This window comes from Pygocentrus nattereri, chromosome 1 (genome assembly GCF_015220715.1).
Source record: "Pygocentrus nattereri isolate fPygNat1 chromosome 1, fPygNat1.pri, whole genome shotgun sequence".
Classification (NCBI taxonomy): domain Eukaryota; kingdom Metazoa; phylum Chordata; class Actinopteri; order Characiformes; family Serrasalmidae; genus Pygocentrus; species Pygocentrus nattereri.
This window is the reverse complement of record NC_051211.1, coordinates 32574942-32594913: the sequence shown is the minus strand read 5'-3', so window position 1 is coordinate 32594913 and position 19972 is coordinate 32574942. Positions and strand designations below refer to the sequence as shown.

Below are 19972 nucleotides of genomic sequence, written 5' to 3'. Positions count from 1 at the left end.
TTAAGTTTCAATGTTATGGCCAATGTTATGCTTCCACACAGACGCAAGCACGCAAGCAGCCATGCCGTTATCAAACAAAATGCCCCTTAAACATTCTCTCCTGTAAAAAGATTTTCCGGTTGGTCCACTGGGTTGAAAATCACCCAATCAGAAGTCGGAACGCTGTTAAGGACAAACAAATGTACTGTGCTCCTTTAACAAAGATATTTTTACTGAGTGAAATGGCTCATTTGACTCTTTATCTGTTTGCTAAAAGGAAAGTCTGTAGATATTTCTTGCTGCTCTGTTCAGCAGTGCAAATCCTTCATGTGTGCGTGCACGAGCTGTATTAGTCATGTGGCCCCGCAGAGTGAAACAGAACGGACAGTGGTGAGTTCACAAAAAAAACACCAGAAGCTGAAAGTGAGCTTATATAAATGTCTGAGACAGGGTTTAACATTTATTAAAGTGATCTATTGACTCACATTACTTGTGAATGCTCTTGTTGTCGTTGGGAAATCAGTCATTTTATTAACAATGGTCAGTGGTGCCTTACAGAGATCTCTTTTTGTGGTATTAACATGCATGTTTGTCCTCCTTCAGATAAACAATGGTCAGCTTCACAGCCAAACTAACTGTACTCTTCTGCAGCCTCTCTCACTGTTACGTGTGTCCTTGGGTTGCCAGCTATTCAACACTAGGATTAATGTACAATATAAAAAATATTAATTGATTTCAACAGCGACTATATAAAATCCACCTGCACTGCACTTTCAAACCAGTCAGATTTGTTTGGAAAACCATGAATCTGAACCTGCCTGACAGGTAAAGAAACCCTGAATGAAACACATGCAGAACAGCACTTTACTGGTTGCCATAGTGACTCACTATGCTTAAAACCACTACTGTTAAACGCAGTCTCATTATAGAGGCTGTTTTCAGACTGTTCTGTGCAGTTTCACTAAAACAGCTTTTCTTCAGCACTAGGATTGTGAGAGTGGGGGCCGCTTCTTTACTTTGACGACAACTGTCCCCTCGCAGTTGATAACAGCTATGAGGGTTGAGGATGTCATTGCACACATGAGAGTTCAACAAACTCCAACAAATAAATCATTCTCCACAGTACCACCATTCTCTACCGATCACTCTCCGTCAAATGCCATTATTCTCCAACAAGCATTTCTGCACCATTCTGCACCAAACAGCATCATTTTTGAATAAACACCATACTTTGGTAATAAAAACCATTATTCTCCAAGAAACATCATAACTTCAACATAACTTCCACTATTCTCCACCAAATATTATTTCAACCAAGCATCATTCTCCACCAAACATCATCGTTCTCCACCAAGCACCATCATTCTCCACCAAACAAAGGGATGTCACTCACCCTCATCCTCCCATTTCGGATGGCTGGGCCATCCTCGGCCAATCGGAGCACAAACAGGTCCATCTTATACTCCCGACCTCCTCGGATACTGAAACCAAAGCCCTTAACACTTTTCTCCAACTCCACTGTGAAGAAATCAAAATCCTGTAGGAAACAAACACACCCACACCCAGACACACACACACACACACACACACACACACACACACACACACACACACACACACACACACACACACACAAACCGTATCTTAAAACGGACGGAAATTACACCAACTGACCATTCAGCTCAGTAAATGGCCATTTACAATCCAGAATATCAACAATGCCTTACAAATGTGGTCTTAATGTCTTACTCAAACGGATCTGTGTCATTTATGATAGTCGAAATAAATTAGATGGTTTGACAAGAATCAAAGTTACCCCTACCTCAGAAGTAATTCAGAGGTGTTCAGAGGTGCTAAAAGATTAATGGAGCTAAACTGACACAGTGTGTTGGTTTTGGTGAACACTTTAGCCTTATGGCTCCAGTGAAAAGCTAAAGAAGCCAACTGCAGACACCAAACATGTTGGCTGATCGACTGGCATAAAGAGGAACACTGAGTAAAACTGATTTTTGACCAAACATTTGCTTTAAACCCCAGCAGCAGTAAGAAACTCTGTAGAATCAGTGTGTATCTCAGCAGTACCTGTGGCTGTCTGTAGTCTGGTATGGGGAAGCTGCGGGGGTCTGTGGACAGCTGCCTGTACTCCAGCAGCGGAGGATGTCTGTAGTCTGCTACAGGAGGGTGCCGATAATCCACTGGGGGCTGGCGGTAATCAGTAAAAGGCGGCTGCCTAATATCCGGCTTCACATCCTGCCGAGCTTTTACCTCTGACCTGTAGCTGTACAGACAAATTCAAATACAGAACTACTGAGCTGCCATATGTGATGATGTTGCTCACTGAGACAAGTTATTATGTATATGCATTACTGCTATTACATTTACATTTTTATTTATTGTGTTATGTATATACAAACAGTGAGAAATTTCTTATATAAGTAACTAATACAAGACCAATATTCTACCTTTCTTGCATTTTATTTTTGTCCACTCTTACCATTTGTGTGGTTTGATGTACCAAAAACAATCATAATTCAATGTTATAGCTATACATGACCATTTTATAAGCAAATAGCAAAAACAGCTCTACACTAGGGTGAAGTGGACCAGTAAGAATATCACTAAAGCCACAATGCAAAAAAAGATGATGGAAGGTTTTCTCAAATAAACATTGATGTATCCAGCCATGATTCTGTGATTCCTACAGATGGCCTGATCAAGGCACATACTTTTCGAAGATTGCTTTCGAAATTCCTAATGTCTAATCAAAGCTCGTTTGATAAATGGCTCTGCAGAATCTGCTCCCAGAATTATGTGGTGCATTTGCATTAATAAAGGTAAGGTGGATGTCGTTAAGGTGGTACGGAGATTTCAGCCCTCAATGGGTGGGCCCTTGCTTGTCCTGCCCGGTGTCTCTGAGCTGTAAACAACACGGCCATAAAAACATGGCAAATTAAAAAAAAAAACAATTCTACTTAAAGTAAAAACCAAGTTAAATCTCTCCATCTCGCTTGTTTTGATCCAGTCCCTAATCTTATTAGCGCACTTCATCTAAACTGTGTAATTGTAGTGGATGGAAACACAACTTAATTAGCTTTTTGCAGATGCACGTCTCCACACATTTTCAAAACGTTTAAATATAAACCAAAGTGAACAACAAGAGAACTCCATATGCTTCCATATTAATTCAGATTAATACAGATTTATTAAAAACAATACTACAGATTTTTCTTTTTTATCTTTTTGGCCAAAAATAAGTTTGTCAAATTGGCAAAGCCTCTTTCTGATGCAGATATGTTTATATAGGTATGGAAACCTTGTCTGGTTTAAGAGACATATAAGCCTCATTTCCCAAAAGGTTGGGACAGTATGTGAAATGTCACATGTAGCTCCTCAGTCTGTTACAATTAACCCTAATTATGAGGTACATTGTAACTTTTGCACTCGCACCACTTCCCACTTTTTTTATATTTTTATGTATATTTTTATATAAAATATGAGTCATATTTGTCCCCTTTAGTATTGTTAAAAAAAAAAACTAAAGGTGATCCCCTCCTCTCCTCTACATGACCTCTTTAATAAAGAAAGAACAACAGAAAACCACAACTGCTCCCAAAGAAATGTCTAATTTATGCCAGCTAGCAGCAGACACCTCTGCTGAGTGGAGTACTAAGTGGACACTTGTAGACTCCAGACCCTGCAGAGCGTCAGCTTGTGTGTGTGTATCTGTTTTCCTTTCTTTCTCTGAGGACAAAGATTATGACAGGCCTATGACACTAATGAGTAAAGCCATGACTGTAAAAGTTTAATTCAGAGTAATGATGCGCTGAGAAAAGCTAAGAGAAAAGTGGAGGAGTGAGAGGAACCAGACAGAGGCACGAGGAAAATCTGCACTCCCCGCAGGCCTGGATGAATGATTCAAACGTCTTTTATAGAGCCACACAGGTAAATTATTTAAGTCCGCAGGAGATAAGTGATGTTATATAACAAGGACAGAGACAGAGACAGTATGTGTGTGTGCAACAGAGAGGGAATAAATTAAGAGTAGTATGGGGAGATGCAAATCAGAGCAATAAAAAGCCATTACTATGAGGTTAAAGAGTTAAATGTATTGACTGAAGTAGTACACACTTCATAAGTCACTGGCTTTTTCTACAAATCCAATTCCATAAAAGCTGGGAGAATAGGAAAAATGTTAAAACAAAGACAGCAATGATTTTCAATTCCATTCTGACTTGTATTTAGTTGAAAAACAACATGCTTATTCTAAATTTACTCAAGACATGGGCATGTTTACATCACCTTTCATTTTAAAAAATGCAGTAATCTTTTAGCAAACAAGCCAAAATCTCCCTGAAAAAGACATCATCTAGATTGCAGCATATATTGCTCTGAAATGTATAGGTACCCCCAAGCATTAATGCTGCCTCCACAAAGGCGCAAGTTTCCCATGCAATTGGCAACTACCATACCATCAAATTACTGGCAAGGTGGTCATTTTCCTTTTTGGCACAAAGAAAACGCTGTTCATTATTTCCGAAAACAGTTTGAAAGGTGGACTCGTCAGACCACAGCACACATTTCCACTCTGCGTTAGTCCAACTCAGATGAGTTTTAGCCCAGAGAAGTCAGCAGTGTTTCTCGATGTTGTATTGTGACAAGAGTTTTCCAAAGTATTCCTGAGCCCATCTGATTATATTCATTACAAAACACAGGAAATAAACTGGAACAGTACATAGTTCTAATTTTATAGAACTTGTAAATATTTCAAGATGCCCTCCTAACTGTAAAAAGAACCCCCCCACACCTTTGTGAATCATTAATTTGTTATCTAATCTTAAATAATTTATGATTTGAAATAATTTGTAGTGTTTTCATTATTCAAAAAAAAAAAATATATATATATATTTTAAAATGTCATTGAGGTCTCTTTTAATTTATGGCTTAATCATTTCAATTTATTGTAATAAGCTTTGACTAAAGACAAATTAAAATAAAACAGACACGTTATCATTTTTATTAATTCATTATTTATGATTATACTATTGAGAGAAAATAATAATAAGAAGAAGAAGTAAGAAATTTCTAGGTTAAATGCTAAAGGGGGCTTTGGTTATGCAATTTACTCTTGCCTTAATTATGATTTGCTCAATTGTATAGTTTCAGGCGTGCGGTTTGTGTGATGCTAATTTGTGGGCTATCCCACATAATACGTATTCCACTATGTATTAGCTACATTAGCCATGTAGCTCCAGTGCCAAACAAAATGAGATTTTTTGAGGAACTGCCCAGTGACAAAAAAAGACTACATGTCTCACCTGCCATCGTGGGTGTAGATCTGCACAGGTGCGGCCAGAGTGGGTGGGGTCTGCTGGGTCACAGGGCTGGCGTGATTGGCTGGGCTGCTTTGAGCAGCAGGGCTGAGCTGTGTACTTGTGTTAGGTAGAGGTGCTGTTGTAGTCGGTGGGACGCTGTTGGACAGAGTGGGCGGAGCTTGGATGGACTGGGTAACTGGACTGGCCTGGGCCAGAGGACTCTGCTTCTCTGAGCTACCAGCAGAAGGAGTACTGTTCGCCTCTGAAACACACACACACACACACACACACACACACACACACAATATGTACAATATAACGTCTCATAAAAGACATTGCATGGATCCAAAGAGTCATGAAAACTAGAGAGAAAGAAGAGAGAAAAAGAAGAAAGAGAAAGAGAGAGAGAGAGAGAGAGAGAAAGCATGAATAACAAAAAAATATATATTTTGACCAATATTGTAATAATACAACTAATACTACAGTAACACAAAATACAGTGTCTTGGCTAAAAAGTGCAATAATATTTTAGTATAGTTAGGAAATTCTTGCATTGTTAGGTCTCACAAGTTACTGGTGTAAGCAGGTACATTAGAACTAGACTGGGATTAGATTAGATTACATTATATCAGATTAGGTGGTGAAGTGGGAGGTGTATGAACTCACCCTCCTGAGTGATGATGCGGAGTGTAACGCTCAGCCCTGCATCCTTAATCAGTTTAACAATGTCTGCATGAGCCATGCTGACAATGGACTGATTATTCACCGCCAGAATACGGTCACCAACCTTCAGCTTCCCACAGCGATCTGCTGGACTGCCTTCTATAATCCGCCCGATCTTATGAGGAACAGCTGAGAAGAGAGAGAGAGAGAGAGAGAGAGAGAGAAAGAGAGAGAGAGAGAGAGAGAGAGAGAGAGAGAGAGAGAGAGAGAGAGAGAGAGAGAGAGAGAGAAAGAGAGAGAGAGAGAGAGAGAGAAAGAGAGAGAGAGAGAGAGAGAGAGAGAGAGAGAGAGAGAGCAAGAAAGAGGGAGAAAGTAAACAAAGTATTAGAACATAAAGCACAGCTTTTGTCTTCTTATAGTTTTTCTCACTACCTCTCTCCTCATGTCTCTTACTCTCTCTTTCCTTTATGCTCACTTCTTCCACTCACTCTTTCTCTCTCTAAGACTTCCACTCTCTCTTATACTGTCCAGCCATCTTTCTCTTCTATGACCTGCATGTCTCCCTCTTCCTTTGTCATTCTCTTCTAACTTCTCTCTCTGTCATCTCTCTCTACCCCTCTCTCTTTCTCTTTCCCACTATTTATGCTCTCTCCATCCTTTCCTCTCTCCACATACTTTCCAACTTTTGTTACCCCTGCTCTGCTCTGCTCGCGCTCTCGCTCCCTCGCTCTCTCTCTTAAACTGATGCACCCACAGTCTCCTGCCTCTTCCAATAGTAACCCATTCATTATTAAAACATAAAGCTTTAAAGCAGACCCTGCATTTTTAATAGCATTGTTCTACCTTGAAGCAATCTGCTTAAACTAGAATTGTCCCTCTGCCCCCTATTTGGTGCTATCAGCAAAGCCTGAATAGCATTAAAGGCCAGCCAAGAGCCATAAATAATCACACTCACTGCAGCAGGGAGGGGAATTAGAGTTAGGACGTAAACAGAAGTGGCCCCCTGGCACTGATTTAGCATCAGAAAAGCACAGAAGTGTACCTTTAAAGGTAAAGAGCTTAAACTTTCTGGGGTACAGTAGCTCTTTAAATTTCTCCTGTTACAACAAAATTGTACCTTGGGGTCCTGTAGTGAAGAATTTGAGGCATTATGTCATTTGTAGCTAAAAGTAATACTCAAAAATCAAATTTACATTATTTTCACTCTTACCATAAATGCAGTCAATCTATCAAGACAGATCAAGACTTGGTGTTTGAAATTTGCTTCTTTAGTTTTACATTGGAGCTATGAAGCTAATGTAGATAACATGCAAAGGAACCTAATGGGAGACTAAGTACCAAGTTGTTAGATAAACTCAAATAGACTTGCTTATGTGGTTTTCTGACACTGAATGACACACTGTTATCTATAAGCACGGACAACGGAACATTGCATAGTAAAAAAAAAACGCAGGAGCACCAGCTGACGCTAATGGGTGAGGTATAAACCTCCATTATTTTAGCCAATCAGTCTACATTAGCCAACCAGTCTTGGTTGATCAACTACATTTGAAATAAAGGAGGAAAATGAGATGACCCTGAAAGCCTTTAGATACCAAGTGTGAATGACTTGTTCAATTTATTCAGACATCAATAAAGTAATCTGAAAATATGCATACCAATGCTCTGCACATCATTTTTCAGATGATGAAAGGCAACATTTTATTCAGCCTCTGTTTCTCTTGCAGACCTTTGCAGGTGGCATGAACTCACTTGAGCAATCACTGTTGTCTCTGGAGTTGGCATGGCAAAAACTAAGAACAGCTTTTTGACAATCGTCAGAAGTATTAATTTGTCCTCTGCTTTGTTAAGTGAGGAGCTGTAACCCCTCGAAATATATTTTGGATTTCTGTGATCTGTTCCATTTGGTGTGCCTTTGACGCAATTTGTAAGAATTTCTGCACATAAGATCTGCACAGACTGACCAGCAGTGGCCGCTGTTTCCGGCCTGTTCAGCGAGCTGATGATGACGAATCCGAAACCTTCACTCTCCTTGCGCTGGATAATGACGTCACTGGCCTGCAGGTTCTGACTGGCTGCCGTCTCGGTGGGGGCAGAGTTGTTGGAGAAGGTTCCTGAATTGAAGTCGCTCCTGGGCGAGCTGTGCTGGGTAGAGATGGAGCCAGGACTGCGGCCGTTCTGAGGACACTGCTCACCTGAGGAGGGGAGACAGGGATGTATAAAGAGCCAGACACGCAGAGAGCTTAATAGGAAAAGTTCAGTAAAAGATTTAATTTTCATTTCACTGGAAATCGCCACAAGTGATTTCGCATCTCAGACTTCCAGGGTGAATAAACCTCAAGAGCAAAACTTTGTGAATTTTGACACACACATTTGCGTCCACTACTAATGCCACTACTGCATTGCCTGTGTTGAACTCTGAAACAGTGGCCTTTCACAGCACCGGACCTCCAAACCAGAGGACATGTACAAACTTTTTACCACTTCATGTGCAGTTACTTTTTGTGCTTTTACTGTCTGTAGTAAGGTGAGGTAGCCACCATGCTAACTGCAATGTTAGATCCATGGCTAACTGTAGCTGCACACAACTTTGTCCCAGCTGCCAACCACACTAGTCATCTACGCTATCACACTGTGTAGCACTTTACTGTGGCAAGTATATACAGTAGTTATCATGTATATATATATAGTTTTATGTTCACTTTTGTGTTTTCCATTACATCGAGTCAAAAACATTGGCTGCCACTGTTACAGGATGGTGATCCATAAACATATGGACATTTTGGAAAAATAAACTGGAACAGCAGTTTTGTTCTTAGAGCAAAAAAAGCTTAAAAGCACCCCCACCAATAACTCCCTGAAACAGAGGTACAGAAGAACATTCATAATAAATGGGAAAATAGCCATTTAGAAAACGCGCTGGGACTAAATTTGGCCCCATCGTTTGGTCAGGGGACAAAATAAAATGGGGAGGACATGTTACCCTGGAGAACATAATCCCCTCCAAGTTACACGCAGTCAATAGCCTGATATGCAAAACAAATGTGTGTTGAATGTAGCATGACCAAACACTTAGACAAATTCCTAATTTTCTTCACTGTGTATAGAAATAAACGTCTGATTCTGAGACACAGAGATAAAAAGGAAGGAGCACAAGACCAGCATGTAAAACAGAGTGTGGCCAGCTCCAGCTTGTCAAAAGCTTTTCTGTCACCAAACTCTCTGGGTTGAACAGAAGCTTCCGGCAACCACCCGCTCCTCTACAGCCGCAAAGACCACACCAACAGACCACAGATGACAAGAAAAGAGGGGATAAGTCAGACAAAATTGAGGATCAAGGAAAGATTCTCTCTTTCTCCCCCTCTCTCTCTCTCTCTCTTACAGACAAAACCAAATAATCTAGCAGAAAGATAAAGCTACCCAGTGTCTATAGAACCATAAGCATTTTATATCTGTAACATATACAAGGATAAAATAACACTAGTAATCTGCTAAAAGGTCTGTATTCCTCACTCTAATTTCTCCCCTCCATTTAAAGTTATGAGGATTTGTGACCATTTTCTAACCTTTCTTTATAAAATTAAACAAGCTGTTTTTGTAACTGCACCTCATAGTCAGTCCAGACTACAACACCTCTGCTACAGACCATCTGCAGTAACAACACCCCTTATAACGTCAGCATCTAAACAACTAGGCTGAATATATAGGTAGACATACAGTACAGTACGTTGGGTGTCAGTGAAGAAATTGTTTTAAATTGATTTCTCTTAGCAGTAAGCATGCTTTTGCAGTGAAAAACAAGTAACAAGAATGTGTTCTTGTCAGTAAAGTTATTAATATGTTCCTTAGAAGAATAAACCCGGAAGAACAAACACAGAATGTCTTTTGTACTCACAGTACTGTATGGAAATGCATTCATGGTTGTGACATCACAACCACGAATAGTCTTTTAGCAATGTCTTCATAGTACAGCAAACTCTTATTTCAAAAAGGCAAACAATGTAACATGCCCCTTTATTATTTATTGAGGTAAATGTATACTGTATAGATAAAAATAATGCATGGCCACGACTTAGTAAGACATGGGAATAAGGTAATTAAGTTGCGGCCATGACTTTGTAAGGCATGGGAACGAGATCCTAATGCGTGGCCACAACTTAGTAAGGCATGAAAACAAGATTCCCACAGCTTACTAAGTCATGGCCATGCATTAAGATCTCATTCCCATGTGTTAATAAGGCATGGCCACGCGTTATCTTTATTTATATGGGATGTCACCAGCAGGGCTCTTTAGTAAACACAGACTCTTGCTAACTTGCATTTCACCACTGTCCTCTCACCTCCAGGCTGCACTCTCCTCCGTATGGTCATTTTGACCTGGCCGTTGCGGGCTGCCCCGTGCATTAGATCGATGACGTAACGATGGGGTTTCCCTGCCACAGGGATGCCATCCACAGAGAGCAGCTCATCTCCGGGACGCAACCGGCCGTCTTTATCTGCTGGACTGTTCTCTATGATCGCTCCGATCAAGATCTGCACACAGCATTTCAGTACAGTTCAAACAGACACACACTTTAATACAATACCATCTAAATGCACACCTACTACATTTAAGCACACTATTGTTAAAACGGACACATATTACATTTGGCATAACAAAAGACTGCAGAACACTATCACAATGCAAGAAAAAACAGACACCCTGCTGCTTTAATGGAATATTACTTAAAAGGCCACCCACTGCTTTAATACAATGTAGTTTAAAAGGATCCATTCTCTTTTAACACAGCACTAAAAAATGGACATTAGAAAGAATAGAATTTAACACAAGTCAGTATGAATGGACACCTATTACTTTAACATTATATCATTCTAGTGTTTAATGTGGTACAAATGGATTTCACTCATATGCAGACGTTTAAAATGTTCAAATTACATTTTGTTAACACATGTTGAACTTCAGTTAAATTCAGCAAATAAACAGCAAGTGTGCATCAAAATGTGCAGAGGTGTGTTCTCTGTTTAGGATGTGTTTACTTATTTTCACGTAAATAATCGCCAAAACATGTAATTTGACCAGGAACGTTCAAACTTGCATACAACTGTACACTACTTTAAAGGAATGGCTTGGCAAAAATGAAAAATTTCCTTCTGAAGTTTAGCATTAGAGTTAAGAGACAAATGTTGTTAAAAAAAACTACAAGTCAACAGTAAACCCAATCTTTTCCTTAAATACATCCCCAAAGCTTCTCAGCCTGCACTTCTGCACCCAGGTCTTCATTAAAATGGTGAAGATTTGTGAGTTAGAGGACAGTATGGCATACTGTGAGCTCTAAAATTAACCAAACTTTACCATGTAGCTGAACTCAGCAGGCGGCTATTTTAGACAGGTGTTCTGACGAATTCTGTAGTGTCCATATGCCTGCGTGATGTGCGTGCACAAAACAGAAGGCAGAATTTGGCACAACAACTGTTGTCTGAAGTGCCTACCCACAGCAATCTGCTACATTGTGATGTTTTGTTTATTTTTATAGTTCACAGTAAGTCATGCTGTGTCCTAAACAAGTCTGCCCAACCTTAATGAAGATCTGGATGTAGTTTGAGCAGGCTGAGAAAAGTTTTGGGGATTCTTTCAACTTTAACACTGTACAAATGGACACCCATTACGTTTGCACAACATTGTTCAAATGGACATACTTTAGTTTAAGACAATCCCATCCAAACCAAGAAACACCATTTAAACACAGTACTGTACAAATGGACACTAAGGCCTAATACTTGCAGACAATGCTGTATGAATGGGCACCTATAACTTTAACACAATATCATTAACACTTATACTGTCATGCTGATATACACATTTATAGCACTGATCAAATGCACAGGTACTGCTTTGATATAATAATCTATGTACATCTGCTGTTCTAATACCATGTTCACTAGTTTAGAGTAAATTTGTTTGAATGGACACCCTCTCCTCAGCAAGGCTGTTAAATTTGGTGTTTTGGGTACAATTCTCTCATACTGGCCACTGGATATTCCAACATGGCACCTCATGGCAGAGAACTCTGAGGATGTGAGAAATAGAATTGTTGCTCTCCACAAAGACGCCTAGGCTGTAAGAAGATCGCTTACACCCTGAAACTGAGCTATAGCACGGTGGTCAAGGTCATACAGCGGTTTTTCAGGACAGGTTCCACTCAGAACAGGCCTTGCCAGGATCAACCAAAGAAGTCGAGTCCACATGTTCAGCATCATATCCAGAGGTTGGCTTCAAAAAATAGAGGCACGACTGCTGCCAGCATTGCTGCAGAGGTTGAAGAAGTGGGAGGTCAGCCAGTCAGTGCTCAGACCATATGCCACACAATGCAACAACTCGGTCTCCAAGACCGTCGTCCCAGAAGGAAGCCTCTTCTGAAGCTGACGCACAAGAAAGCCCGGAAACAGTTTGCTGAAGACAAGCAGTCCAAGAACATGGATTACTGGAACCATGTCCTGTGACGAGACCAAAATAAACTTGTTTGGCTCAGATGGTGTCCAGCATGTGTGGTGGCCCCCTGGTGAGGAGTATCAGGACAACTGTCTCTTAACTACAGTCGAGCATGGTGGTGGTTGCATCATGATCTGGAGCTGCATGAGTGCTGCTGGCACTGGGGAGCTGCAGTTCATTGAGGGAAACATGAATTCCAACATGCACTGCGACATTCAGAAGCAGAGGATAACAGTGCTAGATAATAATGATGGTCACACAAAATATTGACACTTTGAGCATAATTTGGACATGTTCACTGTGAGGTGTACTCATTGGGTTACCAGCTATTTAGACATTAATGGCTGTGTGTTGAGTTATTTTAGTAAATAAAAGTAAATAAAGTTATTTTAGTAGGATAGTAAATCTATACTGCTATACAAGCTGTACACTGACTACTTTGAGTTATATACAAGTTTCATTTCTATAGTGTGAAAAGATATAATAAAATATTTGCAGAAATGTGAGGGGTGTACTCACTTTCGTGAGATACCGTAGCCTCACAATACCTTAGGTGGACAGGTATTATTTTCAATCAATAATGAATGGACAACAGCAGCTTTAACAATTATTCTCAGAGAAATGCACTACTACAGTGTATAAGATGAATGCAAGTGAACCGTACATGGAGCAGAGGACAGCAGCATTAATCAGACACTGTAGTGAAATGTGCTGTATATTAGCATCTGGGTGTCTGAGTTTGAGCTTGTTAGTTGAAGGCCACGAGCAGAAGCGAGAGTGAGAATGTGCGTATATGTTAGTTTCAGACAGTGAGTTCTCTCATCCTTAATTAAAATTCTTTTGTATGTCTCCTAGAGCAGAACTGCTCACACTTTAATCAACACTGCAGTCTGCACTGCCACATACATCTCGCATCTGGCTACATGTTCCTCATTCTTTTACTTTTTAGCATGACTCAGATGTATATTGTTATTAAATCATTTTAAAGATATATGATGAGCCAAAATAACATGACCATCTGCCTAATATGCTGGTATCCTCAGCATGCCACCAAAACAGCTCTGAATCGCCAAGGTATGGACTCTACAAGACCTCTGAAGACTCTACAAGCCCTGTGGTGTCTGACACCAAGATCGTTTAACTCTTATAAGTTGCAAGGTGGATCCACAACAGCTCAGACCTCTTGTTCTAGCAAATTCTACAGATGCTAAATTTAACTAAGATCTGGGGAACCTGAAGGCCAGAGCAAGACCTGAAACCTTCATCATCTTCCTCAAACCATTCCTAGACATTGTTCAGGTAGGTTGCAAGTGTCAAACTGACATCAGTGCGGATGCAGGGTTTCCCAGTAGAACACTGCCCAGAAGACCATGCACCCTCCACGGCTTGACTTCTCTTCAGTGCATCCTGGTTCCATAACTTCCCCAAGACAACATCCTCTCACTGGTTTATGGTTTGTCCTTCTCCAGACCACTATTAGTAGGTACTCACCACTGCTGACCGGGAGCACCTCACAACCTGTGCTACTGCAGAGATGCTCTGGCCAAGTCATGTGGCCAAAACATTTTGGCCCTTGTGAAAGTCACTCAAGTCTTCAGCTCTGCCCATTTCTCCTACATCCAACACGTTGACTAAGAGAACTGACTGTTTTCTTACCATCTAATATGTTCTGGACCTGGACATATGCCCTCGCTATGAAATAATTTATGTTATTCATCTGAGAGTGGTCATAATGTTTTGGCTCATGTGTATGTACCATACAGGGCAAAAGTCAAAGATCGCCTTATTTCACTTACAGAAATGAAATAAATGAAGGGTGGTCTCTGACATTTGCACAGTACTTTTTGTGAGATGTTGTTTATGTAGTATTCTAGTTCATTTCTTTTTGGTTGTTGTTGTTGTTTGTTGTTGTTTTCTTGTCTGATGTTCAGGTTTCTCCATATGCCACATATGGTAACTATACATACTCAACACAGGAAACTGCATGTAATGTATTGTTTTTCATATAGAATCAATGTATATTTTTGGATCAAGTAAATTTAAAGCACTGTCCATCTGTAAAGCACTATAAAGCAAAATCAGCTCATAGCAACTAGCTGTGGCGAAACATCTTTTGTCACCAGAGATTTGTGTTCTAGTTGAAACAGTATGAGAAATCCAAGCAAAACAAAAAGCAGTGTTTAGGTATTTTATGTTGAATTTATTTATTTTTACCTGATTTTCTCCCCAATTTAGTAGTCTCCAATTCCACCCGCTAGCTAGTAAAGACTCCCCCAATCACACAATGCTACCAATGCTAGGAGGCTGAAGGTTAGCACAGGCTTCCTCTGAGACCTGTGAAAGCAACAGCAATGCTCAAACAACGTCACAGGACAGCCAAACGTGCTTGGAGGAAAGCGTCAGCCGGCAGATCAGTTACGTCAGGTAACAGACGCCTGCACTGACTAGTATTGCATTGAGTGATGGGGGTGGAGGCGTGGGGGCATCCAACCCACCCAGAGAGAGTGAGGCCAATTGTGCTCTCTTGGACTCCCGGCTACGGCTGTAGCATCACCAGGGATAGAGCTTGTGATCTCCTGATGATACGGCCAACACGGTTGCGCCACTCTGGAGCTACGTTCTATCTTTAACTTTTTTATCAATATACACTCATTCCAAATATGATGCCTGCAAGATGTTCCAAAAAAGCTGAAGCAGGAGCATGCTTACCACTGTGTTACATCATCTGTCCATTTAAAATCACTTAATAATCATTTGTAGACTAACTGGACAATTTTTGAAAGCAGATTCTTTTGCAGTTCTTTATTTACACTTACGTCTTAAACTATGCAACTGAATTTGGCCTTATTTTATTACTGCATAAAGTACAGACATTCTTAATAAGAGACAGGAAAGCCAGTTTCACACCTGTTAAAACATTTGCAGAATGTGGCTTGGTCAAGGTGACTCCATACAAAGATGTTGGCTTTTGTACTTTATGCCAAAATGTTCCCAAGCCCATATGGTGATCTCCATCGCATAATAATGCTGGTTTCTAAACAGCTGGACTCTTTGCTAATGCATTTTTTGTAAAAGTGACTGGGCCATTACCGGATGCCCCTTTTATACCCAAGCATGTCTATAACACAGCTTCTTAAATGTTTCCTGAATGTTTAACAACATCCCTAGTCCTAAAGTGCCCCTGCCCAACGTCAACTTCAGAATGAGTGTACATTTACAAAAAACAATGACATTGATAAGATAAATATTCTGTTTTTATACTGCTTTTGTTTAAATACAGGTCAAAGTGGATTTACAAATCACTGCTTTCTCTATTTATTTGCATTTCCCATACCGTCCCAACTATTTTGGTATTGGTTTTGTATCTGTTTTGTTGACGCTCCCTGAGGTTAAATATACTAAACAAAACAGTTCTATCAGTGCTTGTGTGCGCATGTGTGTTAGTTCTAGAGTACGAGCCTTCTCTTGAGCCTCCGGACTCACAGGCTGTCCCGCCTCCTCTCCGCCCAGGATCCGGAAACCAAATCCTGATTTCTCTCTCCGCAGATTCACCTCCACCTCTTGGAACTCGGCTGCCATGGAAACAGAATGCAGGTTAGGAGTTGAATGTCTGCCCAACACATACATCTTATTCTTCCATACATGTAGATGGGCTGTCAAAAGTTTGGGAACACCTAGAGGTTAAATGTCCTTTCCTTTGGTCCCTTTTATGCCTTAGTTTTTGTTATTCGATGTAATTCCAGAGAACATATCCAGTTCAAACTTACACACATAATACATTTTGACTTCAATTCCACTTCCAAGAGAAAACATGTTTTCACTCCTTACATTTTCATTTAGACCTTTAAAGATGTCAGAGACTCTAAAATCTTCATATATTACCCATACTTTCACTTAAAGGGAAATTCCACAGATTTTTCCATATTTTGCTCTATGAGCAAATCTGAAAACATTTTTCAAAATAAAATCAGTCTTTATTTACTATCCAGTGACAAGAAACGTGTTTTAAAAATTGTTTTTGTTGTTTAATATACTTTTTCTGCGCTGATATCCACTTCAAACTTGCAGATAATATATTTTGACTTTGTATTAATACAATAAAAAGTACATATTCACAAATATTCATATGCACAAAGAATGACATGTTGATGAAACTGAAATAAAACTGATAAGGAAATAATAAGTCAAACACTGCATTAAAACATACAATTCAAGTAGCACTCATGGTGAAGGTGAAGGAGCTTCCAAAATTTCTCAGGGACAACACTGTTAAACAACACTCCAACGGATAAAGCAGAGACCTAGCTAAGACCTTCAACCTCCCCGTCAGTGGAACTGTTTTGATTATATGCAATTGAAAAATTGATGCAAACACAAATATCAGGTGTAGTATGCAACATTTGCCTCACACTAATGATATGGAATGTAAAGACAAGCCATCAGTGACTTCAAAAGAGTTGCAGGATGACATGAAAGCTGCAGGAACTATAGCTGCAAAGAGAACAATAAGCAATGAACTGCACCACAATCGTCTCTTTTCCTTCCTACAACCCACGGAAACTCCTAAAAAAGGACCACAGAGCTATGCACCTAAATTTTGCACACACACACACACACACACACACACACACACACACACACACACACACACACACACACACACACACAAATCAGAACCCCTGTACCTTTTTGTACTTTGGTCAGAAAGAGCAGCAGATAGAATTCTGTGGCAATAATTCAGCTGGTGAATTATCCCAAGAACACCACACACACAGTGAAGCATGTAGGTGGGGGCATCATCATTTAGGGCAGCTTCTCTGCAAATGCTACTAGGGCATTATGTTCATTATCGATTATTGTGCATTATTTGTGGTTCTGGCTATATATAATTGTACATAATGTTATACACAGAAATCATGTTTTAATTAAAAAAAAAATTCTCTTCATGATCATTGAAATGCAAACCTTCAGCTTTCAGCCCTCACCTTGGTTTATTTCCATGCTTTTCCTCCACATATCAATGGACAATTTGGTTGGTTGAATTTTAATTTCTTGACAGTGATTTCCCAAACTGCTCATCTTTTAGCAGATGAGACTTGCCTCCTTTATCAGAACTTACAGTTATTTGAGCGAGATTTTTGTTTGTTCAGCTGGTCTAAACATGCACTCAGTCTATCTGCACTATAAAGCCTCCGGTATTCAAATTAGCCAGTTTGCATATCACATAAACAGCAGATTATTGTAAATCAGACGCAAACTGCCATCTGTGCTCAGTAAATTTTAGTACATGATCACATTCTTTAGTAAATCTGATTCTAAAAGTGCTTGAAAAATAAAAATGTTGAAGAAAAATATGCTAAAATGTAAGAAAGAACATACAAATGTATTTTCTCTCACTAGCTTAGGGAGGAGGGGGTTTGATGGGCTAACATTCAGCGTAAGCTTAGTAAAAGCCAAACTTTGGGAAGCTCTGCTCTACATAAACCTGATTAGGTTTTAGGTTAAATTACTGGAACCCAACAAAGAACAATCATTTTTATTTAAAACATCTGGAAAAGCTAAGCATCTCCAAACCTTGCTAGGTAGTGTACACATATTTCAGCATTTTATTCCTGACAGGCAGACACATCTTGGGTAGAAAAGCGAGTGTGCATTTAAAAGCACTTGAAAAATGACATTTGGTACCAACAACCTACACAAGAACATACTGAACAAACTGAGTCACAGCTGATTCACAAGGTACACAAGCCTCCTTGTGTACACAAGGTACACAAGGTTTATATCTAAAATGTGTCCAGCCAGCACTCCACAGAAAAAAGCTTGTATTTGATGTCAATCAACTTTAGTACACATGAGCTGATCTTTCTACCAAATTCCACAGATTTTTAAAACTCCAATTCAGTGATGTTTGATATAGTTCCTTTCGGTGAGGGAGCCTTTAGAGACATTAAACATCTTCTTACTAATACCACCACCACCATGAACAGTTTGAAAATTGGTGCCTAGATTGGGATACAAAAGTCTGAGACCACACTGAAAATCTGGGATTTTTGTCATGGAAATAAACAACAAAGTTTGAGGAATTGGAAAAACATAGAAGAAATTCTGAAATCCTGAAATTCATGGATATATATATATCTTCTTCTTCTTCTTTCGGCTGCACCCTTTAAGGGTCGCCACAGCGGATCATCTGCCTCCATCTTGCCCTATCCATTCCCTCCTCTACTTTTACACCAACCATCTCCATGTCCACCTTCACTACATCCATAAACCTTCTCTGAGGTCTACCTCTTCTCCTTCTACCCGGCAGCTCCATCTCCAACATTCTTTGACCAATATATCCACTATTCCTCCTCGACACGTGTCCAAACCATCTCAACTTGGCCTCTCTGGCTTTATCTCCAAACTGCTCCACCTTCACCGTCCCTCTGATCTGCTCATTTCTAATCTTGTCCATCCTTGTCACTCCCAACGGAAATCTCAGCATCTTCATCTCCACCACCTCCAGCTCAGCCTCCTGTCTTTTAGACAGAGCCACAGTCTCCAAACCATACATCATAGCAGGACGCACTACTGTCTTGTAAACCTTCCCTTTCACACTTGCTGCTATCCTTCTGTCACACATCAGCCCTGACACCCGTCTCCACCCACTCCATCCTGCCTGCACCTTCTTCTTCAACTCTTTTCTACACTGTCCATTGCTCTGGATGGTTGACCCAAGATATTTGAAGTGATCCACCTTTATGATCTCTACTCCTTGCATCGTCACCTTTTCACCTGCCTCCCTGTCATTCACACACATGTATTCCGTCTTGTCTCTACTGACCTTCATTCCTCTCCTCTCCAGTGCAAACCTCCACCTCTCCAGATTCTCTTCCACCTGCTCTCTACTCTCACAACAGATTACAATGTCATCTGCAAACATCATTGTCCATGGAGCCTCCTGCCTGACCTCATCTGTCAACCTTTCCATCACCATTGCAAACAAGAAGGGGCTCAAAGCTGATCCCTGATGTAACCCTACCTTCACCTTGAAACCATTTGTCACTCCAACTGCACACCTCACCACTGTCTCACTATCCTCATACATGTCCTGCACCACCCTAACATACTTTTCAGCTACACCTGACTTCCTCATACAGTATCACAGTTCCTCTCTTGGCACCCTATCATCTGCCTTCTCTAGATCCACAAAGATACAATGCAGCTCCCTCTGACCTTCTCTGTACTTCTCTACCAACACTCTCAACGCAAAAATTGCATCTGTGGTACTCTTTCTGGGCATGAAACCAAACTGCTGCTCACTGATCTGAAACTCTCGCCTTAGCCTTGCTTCAACAACTCTTTCCCATACCTTCATGGTGTGGCTCATCAACTTCATACCTCTGTAGTTACTGCAGCTCTGCACATCACCCTTGTTCTTAAAAATGGGGACCAGTACACTGCTTCTCCACTCATCAGGCATCCTCTCACTCTCCAGGAATTCTTAAACAACCTGGTTAAAAAGTCCACTGCCTTCTCTCCTAAA

The 19972-nt window shown here is 40.3% G+C and overlaps 1 protein-coding gene across 6 annotated transcripts in view; it reads right to left on the bottom strand.

Annotated features, from left to right (window-relative positions):
* Positions 1-19972, bottom strand: part of magi2a (membrane associated guanylate kinase, WW and PDZ domain containing 2a) — a 310258-nt gene that overhangs the window by 23433 nt on the left and 266853 nt on the right. For 5 of the 6 annotated variants that reach the window (XM_037541066.1, XM_037541071.1, XM_017707589.2 and 2 more), the window contains 7 exons: positions 15904-16016; positions 10295-10487; positions 7919-8149; positions 5958-6143; positions 5295-5553; positions 2062-2257; positions 1373-1516 (listed from right to left, as the gene is read on the bottom strand). In XM_037541066.1, the coding sequence (XP_037396963.1) occupies positions 1373-1516; positions 2062-2257; positions 5295-5553; positions 5958-6143; positions 7919-8149; positions 10295-10487; positions 15904-16016 (1322 nt within the window). The remainder of the gene's footprint in view (positions 1-1372; positions 1517-2061; positions 2258-5294; positions 5554-5957; positions 6144-7918; positions 8150-10294; positions 10488-15903; positions 16017-19972) is intronic. The other variant, XM_017707591.2, reaches the window with a different exon arrangement.